This window comes from Sesamum indicum, linkage group LG11, assembly GCF_000512975.1.
Source record: "Sesamum indicum cultivar Zhongzhi No. 13 linkage group LG11, S_indicum_v1.0, whole genome shotgun sequence".
Lineage (NCBI taxonomy): Eukaryota > Viridiplantae > Streptophyta > Magnoliopsida > Lamiales > Pedaliaceae > Sesamum > Sesamum indicum.
In genome coordinates, this window is record NC_026155.1 from 13,609,186 (window position 1) to 13,626,793 (window position 17,608).

The window sequence follows — 17,608 nt, forward strand, 5'->3', positions numbered from 1 at the left end:
TTCCCAATAGCTGCAGACTTGCTTTTTTCCTTTTTTTCTGGTGGATCTTATGGTCAATGAACTGTATACTTTTGTGACATTCGAGATTGGTTGCAAGCTACTGGGAAGATAGTGCGTTTTTTCTTACAACAATCAGGTATATTCTCAGAAACAATGGTACTTGCTGACGGAATATACCGTTACCATGAACTACTACAGTATTATGCAGTTCATTTGGAAAACAAGAAAGAAAAGGCGAATACATTATGTTAATGCGAGGATCAACTGATCAAACTAGTACCTCTTACCAGAAATTATATGTAATACTTACCTCAATACTATAGAGTGAGCCCTATAGCCTTACAGTTGAATGATAAGTAACCCTAACAAACAGAAGAATTCATTCAATTAGGTCTTTGAAATGCTCTAGTTTTTGACAGATATGCGTGCCAAGTCAAGGTAGTTAACCACAGAAAATAACATTTCATGGTCCTTAGTGCGCTAAGAACAAAGCAAAACAATCGAGTCCATAAGCTTGGCCGTGTTTCACAGCCCATGAATTCTTAAGTACTAAATGTTACAGCGCACAGACAACGGAACCCACGTGACAGAACCATACAAAAACTGACTACTAATAATATCTGGGATAAAGAATCCTCACGTCGTCCCACAAAATGACTTCAGAGTAGTAGCTGAAATTAAGCAATACTTGAAGACATTCAAGTGTAAGTCAAAAATGTTCTCAGATGTTAACCTGCCTAGCACAGGATCATGCATTATCGCCTGGTTCTTTGATTTTTAATGTTGTTCTTGATAGGCTGGCTTCCAGTTCATTTAGCTCATCCATGTCCAGATCATCTTCATCATCATCAATCTCATCATCAGGAATATCTTCAGCGTCCTGTGAAGTTATTGAGGAAGAACTTGGCCCATCCATGGCAGGATCTTTATTAACCTGAATATGCAAGTGCACTGAAATACTCAGAGAATTGGATAAATAATTCACCTCCTATCAGGATATTTCAAGTTATGGATTAAAATAAGAAATAAAAGCATCAATACCTCAGAGGTCAGTCACAGAAGAAAGGTCGCCTCTGTCAAACTCAGGGGAAATATCATTTTTGGTCCCATAAAATGAGGCCCGTTCACTTTTGGTTCCATTCATTATGGAATTAGCACTTTTAGTCTTGTAACTTATAAAAATTATCACTTTTGGTCCTCATCGACTTTTCCGTCAATAATTTAATCATGTGTCTAGCACATGACTCTTAAGTATTTTCGACTGGAGGGAAAATTAGTCCTTTCAAGAGTGGAGTATGATTGCTTCATTTAGTTTACTTGGTTCATTTGTAGAAGATATGATTCTTTATGTTACTTCTACTTGGCTTCAACTTATAAAAATATGGAAAGGATGAGATCCAATTTTTTTAGAGAAGGAGAAATCCCCTTTCTTTGCTCTACTTTCCTTGAAGATTTGTTTTTCTCCCTAAAATGCAGTTATATTTCCCCAAAAAGTGGTCCAAAGCTGAAAAACACGCTAATTTTCCCTTGAAAAAAAAAAAAACTTAAACAGTCAAGTGCTAGGAACGTAGCTTACGCCGTTAAATTATTGTCGAAAAAGTGGATTAGGACCAAAAGTGTTAGTTTTTATAGGTTATGGGAATAAAAGTGCTAACTCCATAACGAATGGGACCAAAAGTGAAATGGACCTAACTTGTGGAATATAAAAATGCTATTTTCCCATCAAGTGCAAGATTTGCTTAGAAGGTCAGAATGTGATCTGACCACACTCACTACATAATAATATCTTCTCATTATGACAATACAAATAAGCAAAACTGAAAAATTCCTGACAACAAACCCCAGCAAAAGCCAGATGGTTGTTGAAATACGGTTCTCTACTAAAGCTTTCCCTTGCCTAAGCAAGTTCTAATTCTTCATACTGAAGAGAGCCAAACAACTCTTTGAGTGCTTAAGATTGGTCAAGAAAACTCTACAGCATAGACAATGATTCACAATCATTTTGTAAAAAGTATTAAAGAGGAAGAATACTCATATTATCCTCATTCTCAGGGACCACAGTGTTTTCAGCAACAAAGAAACTCTTTGAATCTCCAATAATAAAGGATGAAAGTAATAGGGCAAATGTGACATGTTACCTTTTGCTCAGCATCTACTTCTTCTTCCCTCTGGTATCTATCATAGGCCTCAGCATCATCGACAAACAAGCTTGCATCTGAGAGGAACAGCTCACGACCACTGGGATATTGGCAGGGAAGAATTAAAAGAATATCAATACTCCTGCAGCATAAAAGAAAAAAACTATCCAAGCATGGAGACAGGAAATCACTCGAGAAGTATTACCTCATACGGTCATTCTTAGCTCTCTCTGCCCTCTGTGCAGCCAAGCCAGCTTCTCTCTCCTCCATCTTTTTCTTCTTCCATTGCATGAATAACTCTGGTGTCATAGGAGTTGTGGTAGTTACTTTTGCACGCTGAAAAGAAGGTATCAAACCTATTAGCATGATAGATTTTACATCGGGGGCTGGAGAAAGTGCACCCAAGGAACTGCTCAGCCATACAAAAATACTTTCACAAAAAAATTAATAAATTAGAAACTTCAACTGAATCTACCAGATTTTTACCTGGTTTTCTATCTCTTCCTCAATGGGTATCTTTTCAGATTCCTCCTCTAACAGCGCCTTCATTTGAGATTTTAAAACATATCCAGGAGGAAGTGCGTGCCTGTAGTGGCATTCTTTACCACCATTTGGGCAAATCCAAAACCAACCATACTGCTTCTTTTCAACTGCTTCCAGAAAGTATTTGCATACCTGCAAGAAAATGAGAAGAATAAAAAGAAAATTTCAGTTTGGTTTTTGAGATAAAATGATAATCATGGAAGAGAATATGTATGTTTTAAATAACAAAACTTAATCAGGAACCTATAAAACAAGTATATGATAGAGCAATATGTCACCAAGCTGAAGTGAAACAGGAACAAAGTATTTTAATAATCAGATAATGATCTTTCCTATGGGTGGAAAAACTGCTGGTAGCATGCATATTGACTATGTAAGTTAAATTCAACTTCAGCCTACAGCATAATGAGCAGGCCATTATCCATGCCATGCTGATGTGGAATTCATGGTCTCAATTTGAGCCTACACCCTACAGCATAATAAAGTACCACAATATCAGATTCAGATATCTTTTCAAAAATGTGGAGTTACATTTGTTACAAACTCAGTTTCTTCTATTAGACACCTTGTGAGACTAGTTTCCCTTATTACATGTCAGTCAAACCAAATCCTAAATGCTAGTTTGATTATCATATAAATGCTCAAATTCATGATGTACTCAGTTGAAATTCTCAACAAAGACCCAAATTTCAATGCCACCACAGACAAAAGGAAGACTCTCACCCTCATCATTGCCAAATATTGTGCGTGGAAGCCATATGACAAACATTTGACATAACTTATGATTACAGAATTTTACCCATTGCTTGAATATGCACAAGCTCTTCCTGTACATTTCTGACTTGTGCAAATAGAATTTTTATACTTAATGCTAGAGTATATCAAATTGTTGAATCAATCAGGATATCCCATAATGAAAAAAGAAAAATAATAATAATCTCAAAAGAATATTCCAGTTGAACAAAGTGGATAGCATGCAAAATCCATAATAATACGATTTAATAAGACAGCCAACTTAATGAAAAAATACTAACTATATCTGTAGGCTTATTTTTGTTGTACTCCTGGCTCTTGGACTCGACAACCTTCTCCAGTGTTTCTTGATCCCAGTCATCCATTGTTTCCTCGTCTTTTTTTGGAACAAAGATAACACATTCACGACACATATCAGAAATTAGGGGTGAAGTACAACTAAAAGGATTTTAACATTATTCCAAACAGGAACTTAGAACGTCAAATATCAACCTTTATCACGCTTATCGCTGTATATGTCTATCTTCTCTCCTTTCCTCTGCACGTTCAAATCATGGGAGAACTTGCACTTAAATCCTTTCGCACATTGCCCCACCTTAAAATGCTCACATACTATAGACTTTGGATCAACACCTGAACAAAACATACACTCGGAGAAGATTATTTGGTTAACCAACTTAACCCATAAATAAAATACCCAAACGAGCAACCAACAAAGTTTCAGCATCTCAGATAAACAACTTATGGGCAATCAAGTGGATTCGAAGAATCTTAGACAGCCACACTTATATATGGATACACAGAATTCTGAACATATTTTTTACATATACAAATCAAAGCACGTTGATCTCATGGTGCCAGTCCTAATAATGTCTCTTTGTATGAATAAAGAGAATATTTGGAAAAAAAGAAAATATATGACAGAAATTTACCAACAGGAACTTTAGGCTGCTTTATTGCAACTTTAAACAATTCATTGAGCTCCTTCTCTCGTGCCTTCTCCTCCTCTTTCTTCTTCTGTAAAATTTTCCCCAACGAATCCACCAAAGCAATTAGCAAAAATATTTGATACCCATGTGTTCCCAAAAAAGAAGGAAAAACAGTGATACCCAACTAAAACCAATACAAGCAATAACACATAAATCAATCATCACAATGAAACATTTTTAAAGAAAAGTATAATTGGCGTTCGACCTGTGCGTTGAGTTTGCTAGGGTCGGGTTTAGGCTGTACGGATTGCTTGAGAGACTGCACGTACTTCTGAACATTCTTCGACTTGTTCTTGTTCTTCAATCCGAAGGTTTTGTCCTCAACTATCTTCTGCTTCTTCGCTAAATCCGCTTTAGATTGCTGTTTCGGAGGCATTTTTCCCTTTCTTTTTTCTCCTTCAATAGAATTTCTATTTCTATAATCAGAGATTAACTTAACTCGATAGGTAGTCTTAATATAATTGGTTGGATTCTCTTATGTTTATAAATAAACAAATAGGCGTTGAAGAAAACGGAGTCACCGGTTGACGGCGGCCTGAGGTGGAGGAGCGCCGCTGCGTGTGGTTTTGGTGTGAGGGTATGTGCCTACTGCGGCAGGATCCGGTTTCGAGAAACTACCTGACGCTGTGAAATTACGACCGCAGCCTTCCTGAAATAAACGGGTCGGATCATGGATGATTTCTTTCACAACCAACCCGATCCATCATAGTGATATACGAGTTGGATAGTCCACAGCCCACTTTCTAAAACCATCTACCTCTCTTGCAAAACTTTCCCCAACTTTGAATTTGATATTGAATGAGACTGACTCGGAAAAAAAAATGAAAAATATATAAAATTAAGTTTTTGCTTGTAGTTGTTTGGATACATTTTATTTGAAGTGGGCTACTAAAGTTTGTATTGTTGAAATTATGTGATTTGTGTTTATCATTATATCTCAAAATAACTTCATATATAAATTATCAGTATATATTTTATCGTACTTACATATAGTAAGGAAATAGATAAAATAAAGTTTGAAATTAGAAAATTTTCATTGACGGATAGTAACAACACTTGTCGCTGACCTAAAGCTATGATTCTCTCCCCATATGCAGATTTTAACAACTGACTATGACTTCAGGATAAAATTTCATTAACTCTCAACAGTGTTTCATCTCGTGTGCACGACCACAAGAAAATTATGAATCAATTTACAGTTACGTTACCTAAATTCTAAAATACTTGTGGGAGTGTAAAATGTCTCTCAAACTTCTTCCTTATAAATCACCCCAAATGACCTCTTTATATAGATGAAAAAGTACGACCTTTATATGGGATAATGATCCTATTAAAATATATTATAAATTGAGAATAAATATGACTAAAACAAATCATAAATCACCATAAGTGGGTCATAAAATGAATACTAAAAGTCAACGAACATATAATGAATACTATAATAAACTGACAATAAAATGGGGCCATCAATAAAAATCATAAAATAATATAAATAAATAAAAAATTGAAACTTATTTCCAACAGCTTCAACTCAACAATCTCAAACTACAAACTAATAAACAAAAGTGAGAAGAAGCAATAACAAGAAAAATATCTAGAGATGAAGTATGAAATCAATAGATCAATTCAGATTTTGGGATTTGAATGAATTGCAGGAATAATCTTATTTATTGTAATATGTGTGATGTTTTTTAAAATGTTGCGACTGTTTTTTTTAAATAAGTAGATTTTACTGTGTGTGTAAAGTGTTTAAAATGAGAAGAGATTTATTGTTTTACAGTTAATGTTTTTAAATGGCTCAAATTAGATTGAATTAAGCTAAATTATAAATCACTCTACAATTTTTTGTTTTATAACTTGAGATTTGCATAAAAAAAGAAATTGAACAAATTACAGAGGCTCAATTATTCAAGTTTAGAGCATTCAAAAGACAATTTGATTCAATAAAATCATTCTAATTTGAGTGGTGAGCCCATTGTGCGAGAGCATGAGCCGTGGCGTTTGTTTATCTTCCAGTATATTGCAACTTTCAAGATGGAACCTTTCCAATCATCTCTTTGGATCCAAGCAAAAGTGTCCCTACATTCTAAAAAACATATAATTTGAATTAAATTTTAATCATTGCAAGAGGGATTTTTCGATCGAAATAAGCCAATGTGTATAGAAATAAAATATGTTATGAATTCGAACTTTCTATTTTTAACCTTGCAACTTATGTATAAATTATTGTAAACACGGTAGGACAAATTTAATCAACAAAACTTGTCCATTAGTTCAAGTGTAGTTGTTTTTAGTCTATAATCAATTTGAAATACATTTTCAGTTAAGATCAATTATGATATTTTATTTTTATAAGTGGTAATTCATCTAAGATAATTAAATAATGAATTATTACAATTTATATAAAATAAAGAGTATGAGATGAAATCCATAATTTTACGTTATAATTATAATAAAGAATACCATAAGATGCCATACACACAAAATTATATATAATTTTGAGGTTACAAAATTTTATATCGGGTGTGGGATGAAACGACGCCCGCCTTTCGAATTCAATCCGCAAAAACGACGACCGAAAATCAAATTGAACCATCACTTATTGCTACGATTTTACTGGCAACGGAAAAAACGGTTGGCCAGGAAATGAGAGACGCACTATCGCTCCTCACTTCCTCCACCGTCCTCCCTCCTTTGACCGGCCTCCCCAGCCACCACCGCCACCGTCATCGTCCGCATCACTCCTCAAGCCCCACCACCAACAAACCTGCGCCAAAACCTAACCCCAGGCATAAACCCCAAATTTCCACTTCTCCGCTTCTCTCCTCTTCTCGATTGGACAATCGCCAATGCCTAACTTACTATACCGAGCTAGCGTCAAAGCTAGCGGAGGACGGGAGGTTCGAGGACTTCCTGATGATCGCAGACGGCTTGGTTGCTGCGGGTGTGGAGCCGTCGGAACTTTTAGCTTTGCTGAATGCTCAAAAGGTCTCGAGTGGGATTGCGAGAGTGCTTGGTGAAGGAAAGCTGAACGATGTTCTCGAGATGCTGTTCAATGGTGTTCGGAAGCTCGGAATTCAGCCGGTGCATCTGTTTGATGGAGTTGCGGTGGAGTCGCTGAAGGGCGAGTGTAGTAGGTTACTGAAAAGCGGTGAAGTGGAGCAACTTGTGAGCTTGATGGAAATGCTTGCTGGTAAAATCGCGTGGCAGTAGATTGAAAGAAAATATAAGTATCGCGTGGCAGTAGGCCTGTTCGGTTAAATTAACATTAATGGCAATAAAATTAAATCACGATAAGCTGTAGATTAGCGCTAATATTAACACTATCAGATCATGGTTATTTGCACAATGACACTGTTGAGTCAAATACCTGGTTGGGATTCCTTTTTGTACGTGTCAGAATGACATTTTAAATACTACAATCTACCAACCACATTATTCAACATGCTATAGATTATATTTTGCCTTCAGTAATCCACAATGCGGAGAAAACATCCCATGCTTATTCATTATTTGTCATAATTATGATTAGTAATTAATTAATAATCTATCCAAACACTTAACTAAATAAATGCAGTTCTATGATCTTCATCGTGATATGCTTTGCAATTGAGAATTATCTGGGAATGGTAAAGGGCACTTTTGAATTGCAAGTAAAAGTGTTCTTTAAATATGGCTTATGAACTAGTATCAACATCAAATGTTCAAATATGAGATGAATGTTCAAATCTGAGAAATGCTTGCTTCACTGGTTCAGGATTTCAATTTCTAATCAAAGAATTGGTGGAGCCATCTGATGTTATAAACCTTTGCATCAAGAAGGGGGATCCCACAGCTGCCATAAGGTTTGTTTCCACATTTTTCTAAAAAAAATATGTGCTGTTTGTTAAAGACTTCCTGAGGTTGATGAGATGACAAGGTCATTAGAAATAATAAATGATCTACGACCCTGAGGAAGAAGTGGTGATTTTAGTGTTAGGCTCAGATGTTCATTTTTTTTTAACTTCTTACTCTATTATTCTTGAATTCTAATGCACTTCCAAACTCATTACTGCTGATCTTTTATGTGATCCAGTTCTTACTATTGTGTTTCAAATCGATGCTGCATGTCACAACTCGTTGCTGCTCAGATCTTACATCTTACCTTCCAGTTCTTTATATTCTGCTTTGAATAATTTTTTGCTGTATTTTCTTGTTTGTATGTATCTTCCTTAGTGGAAGTTGCGTATCTTATCAGAATATTAAATCATTTCTTACTGCATGTTCATATTTTTCTATATGTAGCTGAAACTTTGCCATAGATTTACTAACATGGACATGGGGAGAGAATTATTTTGATACCCATGTTATACACCTTATCAAGCTTTAATGTGGCTTCTGCAGGTATGCACAAAATTTCTCTCATGGGGAAATGCTATTTTGTTCAATAATTCTTGAATTTGGGAAGAAAAGGGACTTGTCATCTGCTCTCATAGCCTTTGAAGCATCCAAGCAATATTTGAGTTCTCCTAATATGCATGCCTACCGCACAATCATAGATGTATGTGGTCTTTGTGGTGATTACTTGAAGTCGAGGGCTATTTATGAGGTACATGTGCTAAATTTTCACTGAGCTTATGATCTTTAGTGGTGTATATTAAACCCTATTTTTATCATTCTACAATGTGCAATTGATGTAAAATAGGCTGTCTCATCATTTTCTTTAAAAAAAGGAGATGAAGAACATTTAAATAAAAGATATATCATCTATCAGAAGGTATTACCTTGGAGATCCTTCCCCCTTCATTACCCTCACTTGAGCTGGACATGCTTAGTACCATAGTGTCTAGAATGCTCAGTCTAGATATTTGGCTGCACAGTCATATTTGTTTCTTTTATAGTTAGTCTGTAAACCAAGCCGGTTTAAATTTTTGAATATGGTGACTGCATATCTTTTATGGTTCTCACATTTGTTTGTGACTTCAGGATGTCCTGAAGCCTGTGGGGCCTGTTTGTGGCGGAACCCTGTTTGTTCATTCTGTAGCTTCCTGAAAACCATGAAGTTGTATCTTACCCTTTTCTAGTTTTATTTGTTTTACAATGATCAGGCCGTATCAATCACTCTGACTGGTTTCATTTTATCATAAGCAAAATTTCTATGGCGAACTATTGTTTGCCATTCACAAATTTTGTAACTCCCGTTGATTTAATGTGATCTTAGATTTATCAAAGGTGCTTTCTGGACTGAAACTAATTGAGGATTATTTCTACACAGTTTCTTATATGCTTTAGGGACTGCTTATGAATGATAACACTACCATAACCTTTGATATTAATACAGGAGTTACTTGCTGGAAATATCACCCCAAACACATATGTTGTCAACAGTCTTATGAATGTAAATTCCCATGATCTGAGTTACGCACTGGAAATCTACAAGAAAATGGAAGTGAGGTTCTCTCTTTCTCTTTATTCCCACAGCATTTGTTGCATGTGTCTGCATGTGTCTAACCATGTCATTCTGCATGTTTTCCAACTCCCATGCTTGCATGGAATGCAGCATCTCAACCTCCTTGCTCCTTTACTTCTTGTCTATCTTCTCCTTTGGTTCATAGTCGCATATTATATCAGCAAATTCACTCCAGCAAATGCCATATTCAGAAACTTGGTGTGACGGCTGATATTACGTCTCACAACATAATTTTGAAATCATGTCGTCTTGCTGCAAAAGTTGAAATCGCCCGAGATATTTATAGAGAGATACGGAAGTTGGAGTCAAGGGGGGCTCTGAAATTGGATGTCTTCACGTACAGCACAATGATTAAGGTATAATTCAATATTTAGACTTTAGCTACATAATGTACAGTAGGTAACATGATACTAAATGTACTCTTTTTGACTCGAGTCAGGATACAAAATTTTATGTGATAATCATGTAGTTATAAAATAGCAACATCTCCAACAAAAGGTTGCTTACTATATTCTTTTTGCGCGATGCTTTTGATGTATACGTTCTCGCATAGTATTTAGTTGAACTACCTGTTCTTTTTGGGCATTATGGACGCCCAATAGTTAAATACTGTTGCAAGATAGAGGTGATAATAAATTTTTGGATGTATTCGTGCACAGGATTCAAATATTCTACATCTGTGAAAAGTCCTTCACTGTCTTAAATTCTACTGTTTGTGCTCTGCTTCAAAGAATTATGAGTGAGAATGTTAAAGACATCCACACTTCCCATCAACATTCAGGTCTTCGCAGATGCCAAAATGTGGAAACGGGCACTGGAAATCAAAGAAGATATGGTGTCATCTAGTGTCATTCCCAACACAGTTACTTGGTCTTCGTTGATCAGTGCATGTGCAAATGCAGGTCTCGTGGAGCAGTCAATGAAATTATTTGATGAAATGCTTCAGGCTGGATGTGAACCCAATTCCCAGTGTTTCAACGTCCTTCTCCATGCCTGTGTCGAGGCTTGCCAATTTGATCGGGCCTTTCGGTTATTTCAATGCTGGAAAGAAACGGGTTTTCAACAAAGTGCTGGGGATGATAAACTGAAGAATCCAGACAAATTTGTTGCAATGGACCAGATGAGAGTTCCAATAAGATCTTACTCACACTTAACTGTGAGAATTCCTTTTAAACCCACTACTTCCACATATAATATTTTGATGAAAGCCTGTGGCAGTGATTATTTCCGTGCCAAAGCTCTGATGGATGAAATGAAGACTTTTGGCCTTACTCCTAATCATATAAGCTGGTCAATATTGGTTGATATTTGTGGAGGCTCAGGGAATGTATTGGGTGCCATACAGGTAAGACTTAAACCATCATGTAAAGATGTTACAACTGAAATAACCTGTAACAGCTGATATTCTCAGATCTCTAGCAGCCAAAAATACGTCTTCAGTGATCTAAAGCTATATCATAAAATTGTTATAAGATGAATAAATCCTAACATCTTGAAATTATGGTCTGGTCCTGTGATTTGGTAGTTACATTATTGAGTATATGTAAAAATCCTTGACACAATATTTTTTCAAATACATTTGGAAGCATTGGATTCACAACAGTCTGAACTATTGAATCGATATGATAGAACAATAACGCTAACTTCTTAGAGCATTAATCGCACATAATTTGAGTTGGACGTGGAAGGCAGGAATCTAAACACTAGAGTTTATATCAGCCTGAACAACTAAAATTATGTCATACATTATGCTTACCTTCTGCTGCCCTTTATACCTTAATCTTGCATGTGGCAAAGAGGTTACAACTTAAAACTTTTTCAGAAAATAAATTTATCTTTGAAGAACATGTCAGTGGTTTCGCACACATGCCTAGACTTTGTAGTTGCAGACAAGCATGAACACTTCAGGGAATTTTGTTGTGCCTGTGTAGTTATATTTGTTGAGTAGATTCCAGTGCTCAACATTAGGAAGTGAAACATAGAAATTTTCTACAATGACTTCTACTTATGCATTGCAGATATTGAGATCCATGCGTGAAGCTGGTATTCAACCTGATGTTATTACGTATACCACAGCTATCAAGGTACACTTATTTATTTTCAGTAACTCTCAGAGCCTCATCTAATGGTTCAGAGTGACAAGTCTCTGTTTGAGTTGGCTGCTCTTCTTAATTGACTTGACATAGGTACTCATGGCTCTTGCTTTCAACTACAGATCTGTGTAGAACATAAGAATCCAAAGCTTGCATTTATGTTATTTGCAGAAATGAAGAAATATCAAATAAAGCCAAATTTGGTGAGCTTTTCAGTATGATGCAGTCTTCCTTTATTTGCGGCGTTTCAACACATATAATTGCATTTATAAACCCTAAAAAAAAATTTTAATGTCAGGTGACCTACGACACTATTCTTAGAGCTCGTAGTAGATATGGCTCACTGCAGGAAGTACAACAATCGCTTGCTGTATATCAGCATATGAGAAAAGCAGGGTATGCCACTTCAGATTTCTTTGACAATGCGCACATGTAAATCATGAATAACAGGAAAGAATTTATGTTACTTCTGGATGGGTTTTTAACTTTGCCATAGTAGGATACAGTATGTAACATATATCACAATAAGCTGTATGAATAGATCTAATCTCATTGCATGAACCAACCTTCTGAAGGTACAAACCCAATGATCACTATCTCAAGCAACTGATTGAGGAGTGGTGTGAAGGTGTGATACAAAATGAACATCAGAAAAAAGTTAAATTTGCTTCACGTATAACAGATTTTGGGCCTCAAAGCCTGCTGCTTGAGAAAGTGGCACAACACCTGCAAGATAGCAATGCTGAATGTCTTTCCATTGACCTCCGAGGTCTGAGCAAGGTATATATACCTACCAGAAATCCAACTGTTGCAATCTAGTGAAACTGATGTATAATGTCCAGGAAGATGTCCTTGTAAGGATATCTTATATAAAGGGCACAAAGAGATTTGTAATGGAATTGTTGAAAATAGACCTTGTCCTATAGATAACTTTCACCTAACAAAATTTGCTTGATTTGATTAAATCTTTTGTGGTGCAACAACAGGTGGAGGCTCGAATTGTTGTTCTCGCAGTTCTGCGGAAGATCAAAGAAAAGTATATTGCAGGTGACAAAATCTTAATGTGTTAAACTTGTAGGACATTTTCGCTGAACCTTCTCCAGAACACTCTTGTTTTTCAGAATCCTTGACCTCCTCAAAAACCTGGAAAATTATAGGGAAATATTTCTAACTGAAATCGAGATGCATCTTTCTTCTTTTTTCTGCCACCAGAACAAGGAAGTCTACCTATAGGGCCTCCCTCCACTTCCTACCGCGCACAGACCTTACTATTATGCATGTAAAAATGTCAGAGGACTAATTTCCAGCCTTATTCTGGTTGCAGGAAATTCAATAAAAGATGATATGTTGATCGTACTAGGGATACAGCAACTAGGTGATAATGTCTCCAAAGATGAGACTGGAGTTGGGGAAGCTGTGATTAGACTACTGCAGCATGACTTGGGGCTTAAGGTTTTTGAAGCTGGTCCCAGAATTGGGAATGATACAAGGAGAGATCAAGGAAGCCCGACACATTCAAATTTGAAGTTGGAAGAATTCGACAGAAGCAGCTTACCACACGCACCAGAATCTCCTACTACTAGGAGACCTTTAGTTCTACAGAGGTTAAAGGTAACAAGGGAATCGTTGCATCGTTGGTTGCAAAGGAAGGTGGGTACATCAACACCATCACGAGTTCCATGAAAATATATTATGTAGCGTTCATTCTTTATTCTTTCACACAATAAGTGCATCATATTAGCATTGCCAAAAGGGGTCATAACAAAATTGATTTCTAACTCCATTTTGTGCCATATGTACATGACTGTTGTAGTATGATATGATATAAACCGCATTGTAGTTCAGCTTCTCAGGTTCTAATCTTGGTCATTATTTGCATTTCCCTCAATCATGGGTGGATTTAAATTTCAAGAAATAAAGATTGCCCTGACACTTAGATCCAAATTTATTATATTATTGAAATTGAGCCAATTTAAGGGAAAAGGCCATTTCAGATATTGAAAAAAGTGCAATGCAAATAGTTATCTAGTCCAGTTTACAATTTTAAGTTTCTATTTATTATTGCACGCAATTACTGCGAGCATATAAAAAAATGACGATCTGATATGGAGAGAAAAAATAATCTTGGTGAGATAATAAGAAAGAAAAAAGTCTGTCATAGGAAAAAAAAAATGCAAGGTGAGAGACGAAAACAGTATTATTATGGTTGTAATAAAAATACAGAAATTTATAATAAAAAAGAAACATGGAGAAGTGGGTGAGAGATGTAATTATGAGCATATTAAAAAATTTTAAAATTATTATTATGATAATGACTTTTTAAAGGAAAAAAAATAAATTAAAGCATAAATTTGAGTATTCAATAGTTGGTACTATAATAGATTTTCTTTTATAATAGTATAGATATAGATAGTAGTAGCAAATAGTACCCTAATAAATGAATTAATAACTTCCCCTAAAAAAATAGAGCTAATACTTAATTCTGAAATAAATACAATGTGGATCTTAATAACCTATTAATTATGGTCATAAACTAGATTTCAATGTATCTAAATCTTCAAAAAATCGATCGAATTAGCCAATGGCGTTGTAATTTCATTTATTTTTTACAACAACATATTTTATTTGGATAAAATGTATTGAGTATAAAAGAAGTACTTGAAAAAAATGAAATGGTATTTGTAAAAAAGAGAAAGAGAGATAAGAACTAAATTTGATAATGTTTGGAGAAAAATCACTCATAAAATAAACTTAATTAATTAAAGACTGTTTTATTCATGTGTGTTGAAGAAATACTATTTTTTGCTTATTATTTCACTTTTTATTTGTAACTAATAATTATTGTTTCCATAGAAAATAATAAATTTTATTTTGATTAATATATTTCATATTTATTTTTTTAAATTAAAAAATATATTTAATTTAATAATGCTCTCACTAAGTAATATACTTATTGATTCACATACAATAATTAAACTTAAATAATTTTCAAAAAAAAATATTATTAATTAATTAATCAAATAATAATATGGAACGAAAGACAATATAGAAAATAAAATAATAAATTGTATAGAATATGTACGATATAAATAATAGGGCCTAATCATAAAAAGTATTTGGGCTCAGCCATCCATGCTGGACTTACACAATATACCCAGATATCAATGGGCGTAACCATTTCAAACAAGCCCAATTCCGGAACTTGCATATAAGTACCGCCCACACACCATCTTCTTCTTGTTGGGTTAGGGTTTAGGCTTAGAATCAGCGGCGGTTTCTTCTACACTCCTACCCCTCAATCCTTGGTCTCGTTTCCTTCGTGCTTTCTACGCTGCAATCATGGGGTATGCAAATACATTATCTTTTTTTCGTAGTTCTATGCGTGTTTATGAATTATGGCGTTCTGTGTAGTTTTCCGCGGATTTGATTTTCTGTTTAGAGTTATCTATGTTTCTGGTTATGATTCTGAATGTTAGATTTGGTATGGAGTTGTTGAAAACAAGTATTTCTTCGATTCATGTATTGGAATGACCTAAGTGTGTTTTTTGTGTTTGTAAAGCATGAGAAGTTTAACAGAATTTATCTTAAAGTATGCAGAAGTTATAGTTTATTTTTTAATAAAGATAATACTTAACATTTTATGGCCTAATTCCGTTCTATATGGGTGAGTTAAAATGTCTTCGTTGAATTGTACTGATTTATGGGGATACAATCGGTTGTTTGTTATCGATTTGATTTTAGTGAGGTTTGGTTATTGATTCTTTTCTAGTATTATCAGTTCTTAAAATTGGCAGATCATTTTGTGTCTCGAAAATCATGATTAGTAATTGGAAGAATTAGTCTGTGTTGTTTAAATAGCATATTGCATCAATGTGATAGTGCATGAAATTTTAGTTTAGCTATTTCATTCCTAAGTAAGACTTTTGCTGATTTGTAAGTTAATACTTAATAGTGGTATTTGGTGATAAGCCGGTGCCAAGGTTTAGGCATGGGCAGTATACCCCTGTCTATTACTTTGTATCAGTCCTTGTAAGTGATTCATGGTCTTGTTTACCATCTTACAGGAAGACACGTGGTATGGGAGCTGGGCGCAAGCTCAAGTCCCACCGTAGGAGGCAAAGATGGGCTGACAAGGCCTACAAGAAATCCCACCTTGGGAATGAATGGAAGAAACCATTTGCTGGGTCATCCCACGCCAAAGGCATTGTCCTCGAGAAGATGTGAGATTCTTCTGCCTTTTCCATTATGCGTCCGGCTCTTTGTTCAGTGATCTCTAAGTGGATTTTGTTTTTCTAACCTGATTCATTTGCAGAGGCATTGAAGCTAAGCAGCCAAACTCTGCTATTCGTAAATGTGCTAGAGTGCAACTCATTAAGAATGGCAAGAAGATTGCTGCTTTTGTTCCTAATGATGGTTGTTTAAACTATATTGAAGAAAATGTGAGTTCCGTTTCTCATTTTGATTGCTCTAGTTCTTCTAATATCTGTTTCGTTGATGAATAATTTGCAATTTTATTGTTTCAGGATGAAGTGTTGATTGCTGGATTTGGGCGAAAGGGGCACGCCGTAGGAGATATTCCTGGTGTTAGGTTTAAGGTGGTGAAGGTGTCTGGGGTCTCACTCCTGGCTCTCTTCAAGGAGAAAAAGGAAAAACCTAGATCTTAGATTTGTCTTTTTGTAATAGCTGTGAGTGAAGTTTTTGATGAATGATTCAATGTTTTGAGTTGATTTCTTGGACAATTATTGTCTTTTCAGGAGCTTACTGTAATAGGAACTTACTGGGCGGATTTGTCAATTATTATCATTCGCTAGCTATTCGAATTTAACTTTGTTGCATGCAATTCATGGACTAATTTAACAATGGGAAGGACGGATGTGTTTGAAGTAATAAGCAAGCTGTATCTATCCAGCATGTAACTTTGAGGAAGGTTTTAATGTTATTGGGAGTGTTTTATTCATCTCCAGCTAAATTAATTGCATGCGGAGCTTAAAAGCATGTTGCAGCTGTTGAATTTTGATACTCACAAACCACATTAAATTTTGACTAGGAGAAAAGGAAAGGAAAAAAAATAATAAAATAATGAAGCATCAACTATTATTATCTGGAAATAGGAGAGTTTCTTTCATAAAATTCAAAAATAAATTCAAAAATAAATTCAAATATACACACTATCTCTAACTTATTTTTATTTATCTTTATTTTTCTCTCTCTATATCCACAAAATACCCAAAAACAAGTTAAAAACAAAACCAAACATAATACTCATTTTCTTAACATTTTTACGCTTTTTTTCACCCTATCACCAGAACTGCAATGAAAAAAGAATTTGGACACATCTTCGTTAGATCCCGAGACTTAATCACCACATTGTTTAACGGTAAAGCTTAGAAAACCACACCTCCCCTTTTAAGAGTCTCTCGGGTAAGCAACACAAAACTCCTCTGATTTCGGCGCCCCGAACGTTGAGACCTAATGGCGGCCCTGGCCCGCCTCTTCAGATCCTCCTCCTCCGCCGTCTCTTTCATTAGGAGGTCTTTATCTACGGAGGCCGCCGTCGAGCTAAGATCTCAGTCTTACTCTCCCCGAGTAGATCCCAAGGCCAGGAATGTCCAGTGGGTGTTTTTGGGATGTCCTGGTGTAGGG

At 35.4% G+C, this 17,608-nt stretch overlaps 4 protein-coding genes across 4 annotated transcripts in view; 3 read left to right on the forward strand and 1 right to left on the reverse strand.

The window, feature by feature from the left end:
* Positions 388-5,163, reverse strand: LOC105174368 (zinc finger CCCH domain-containing protein 11). The gene is made up of 8 exons (XM_011096445.2): positions 4,629-5,163; positions 4,367-4,451; positions 3,927-4,067; positions 3,716-3,810; positions 2,625-2,813; positions 2,344-2,474; positions 2,139-2,238; positions 388-934 (listed from the first exon to the last, which is right to left on the reverse strand). The coding sequence occupies exons 1-8, from the start codon at positions 4,797-4,799 to the stop codon at positions 749-751; spliced, it is 1,098 nt and encodes a 365-aa protein (XP_011094747.1). The 5' UTR covers positions 4,800-5,163; the 3' UTR covers positions 388-748.
* LOC105174369 (pentatricopeptide repeat-containing protein At5g02830, chloroplastic) lies at positions 6,926-13,881 on the forward strand. Its single transcript, XM_011096447.2, has 12 exons — positions 6,926-7,616; positions 8,181-8,268; positions 8,807-9,011; positions 9,744-9,851; positions 10,064-10,228; positions 10,654-11,217; positions 11,891-11,956; positions 12,088-12,168; positions 12,264-12,361; positions 12,541-12,745; positions 12,952-13,012; positions 13,290-13,881. The coding sequence occupies exons 1-12, from the start codon at positions 7,070-7,072 to the stop codon at positions 13,646-13,648; spliced, it is 2,547 nt and encodes an 848-aa protein (XP_011094749.1). The 5' UTR covers positions 6,926-7,069; the 3' UTR covers positions 13,649-13,881.
* On the forward strand, positions 15,154-16,805 carry LOC105174370 (40S ribosomal protein S23). Its single transcript, XM_011096448.2, has 4 exons — positions 15,154-15,309; positions 16,030-16,185; positions 16,278-16,404; positions 16,489-16,805. The coding sequence occupies exons 1-4, from the start codon at positions 15,305-15,307 to the stop codon at positions 16,627-16,629; spliced, it is 429 nt and encodes a 142-aa protein (XP_011094750.1). The 5' UTR covers positions 15,154-15,304; the 3' UTR covers positions 16,630-16,805.
* The window catches only part of LOC105174371 (adenylate kinase-like), a 3,820-nt gene continuing 3,488 nt past the window's right edge, over positions 17,277-17,608 (forward strand). The window contains exon 1 of the mRNA XM_011096449.2: positions 17,277-17,607. Coding sequence (XP_011094751.1) covers positions 17,438-17,607 — 170 coding nt within the window. The 5' untranslated portion in view covers positions 17,277-17,437. The remainder of the gene's footprint in view (position 17,608) is intronic.

Excerpts from the sequence above, each read along its gene's own strand:
- LOC105174368 (XM_011096445.2), bottom strand. The coding sequence starts at position 4,799 with ATGCCTCCGAAACAGCAATCTAAAGCGGATTTAGCGAAGAAGCAGAAG. Across the intron at positions 2,239-2,343 it reads GCTAAGAATGACCGTATGAG|TGGTCGTGAGCTGTTCCTCT; the intron begins GTAATACTTCTC and ends CCAATATCCCAG. Across the intron at positions 935-2,138 it reads AAGTAGATGCTGAGCAAAAG|GTTAATAAAGATCCTGCCAT; the intron begins GTAACATGTCAC and ends TTGCATATTCAG.
- LOC105174370 (XM_011096448.2), top strand. Across the intron at positions 16,186-16,277 it reads GGCATTGTCCTCGAGAAGAT|AGGCATTGAAGCTAAGCAGC; the intron begins GTGAGATTCTTC and ends ATTCATTTGCAG. Across the intron at positions 16,405-16,488 it reads TAAACTATATTGAAGAAAAT|GATGAAGTGTTGATTGCTGG; the intron begins GTGAGTTCCGTT and ends TTATTGTTTCAG.
- LOC105174369 (XM_011096447.2), top strand. The coding sequence starts at position 7,070 with ATGAGAGACGCACTATCGCTCCTCACTTCCTCCACCGTCCTCCCTCCT. Across the intron at positions 11,957-12,087 it reads CGTATACCACAGCTATCAAG|ATCTGTGTAGAACATAAGAA; the intron begins GTACACTTATTT and ends TTTCAACTACAG. Across the intron at positions 12,362-12,540 it reads CAGCATATGAGAAAAGCAGG|GTACAAACCCAATGATCACT; the intron begins GTATGCCACTTC and ends AACCTTCTGAAG.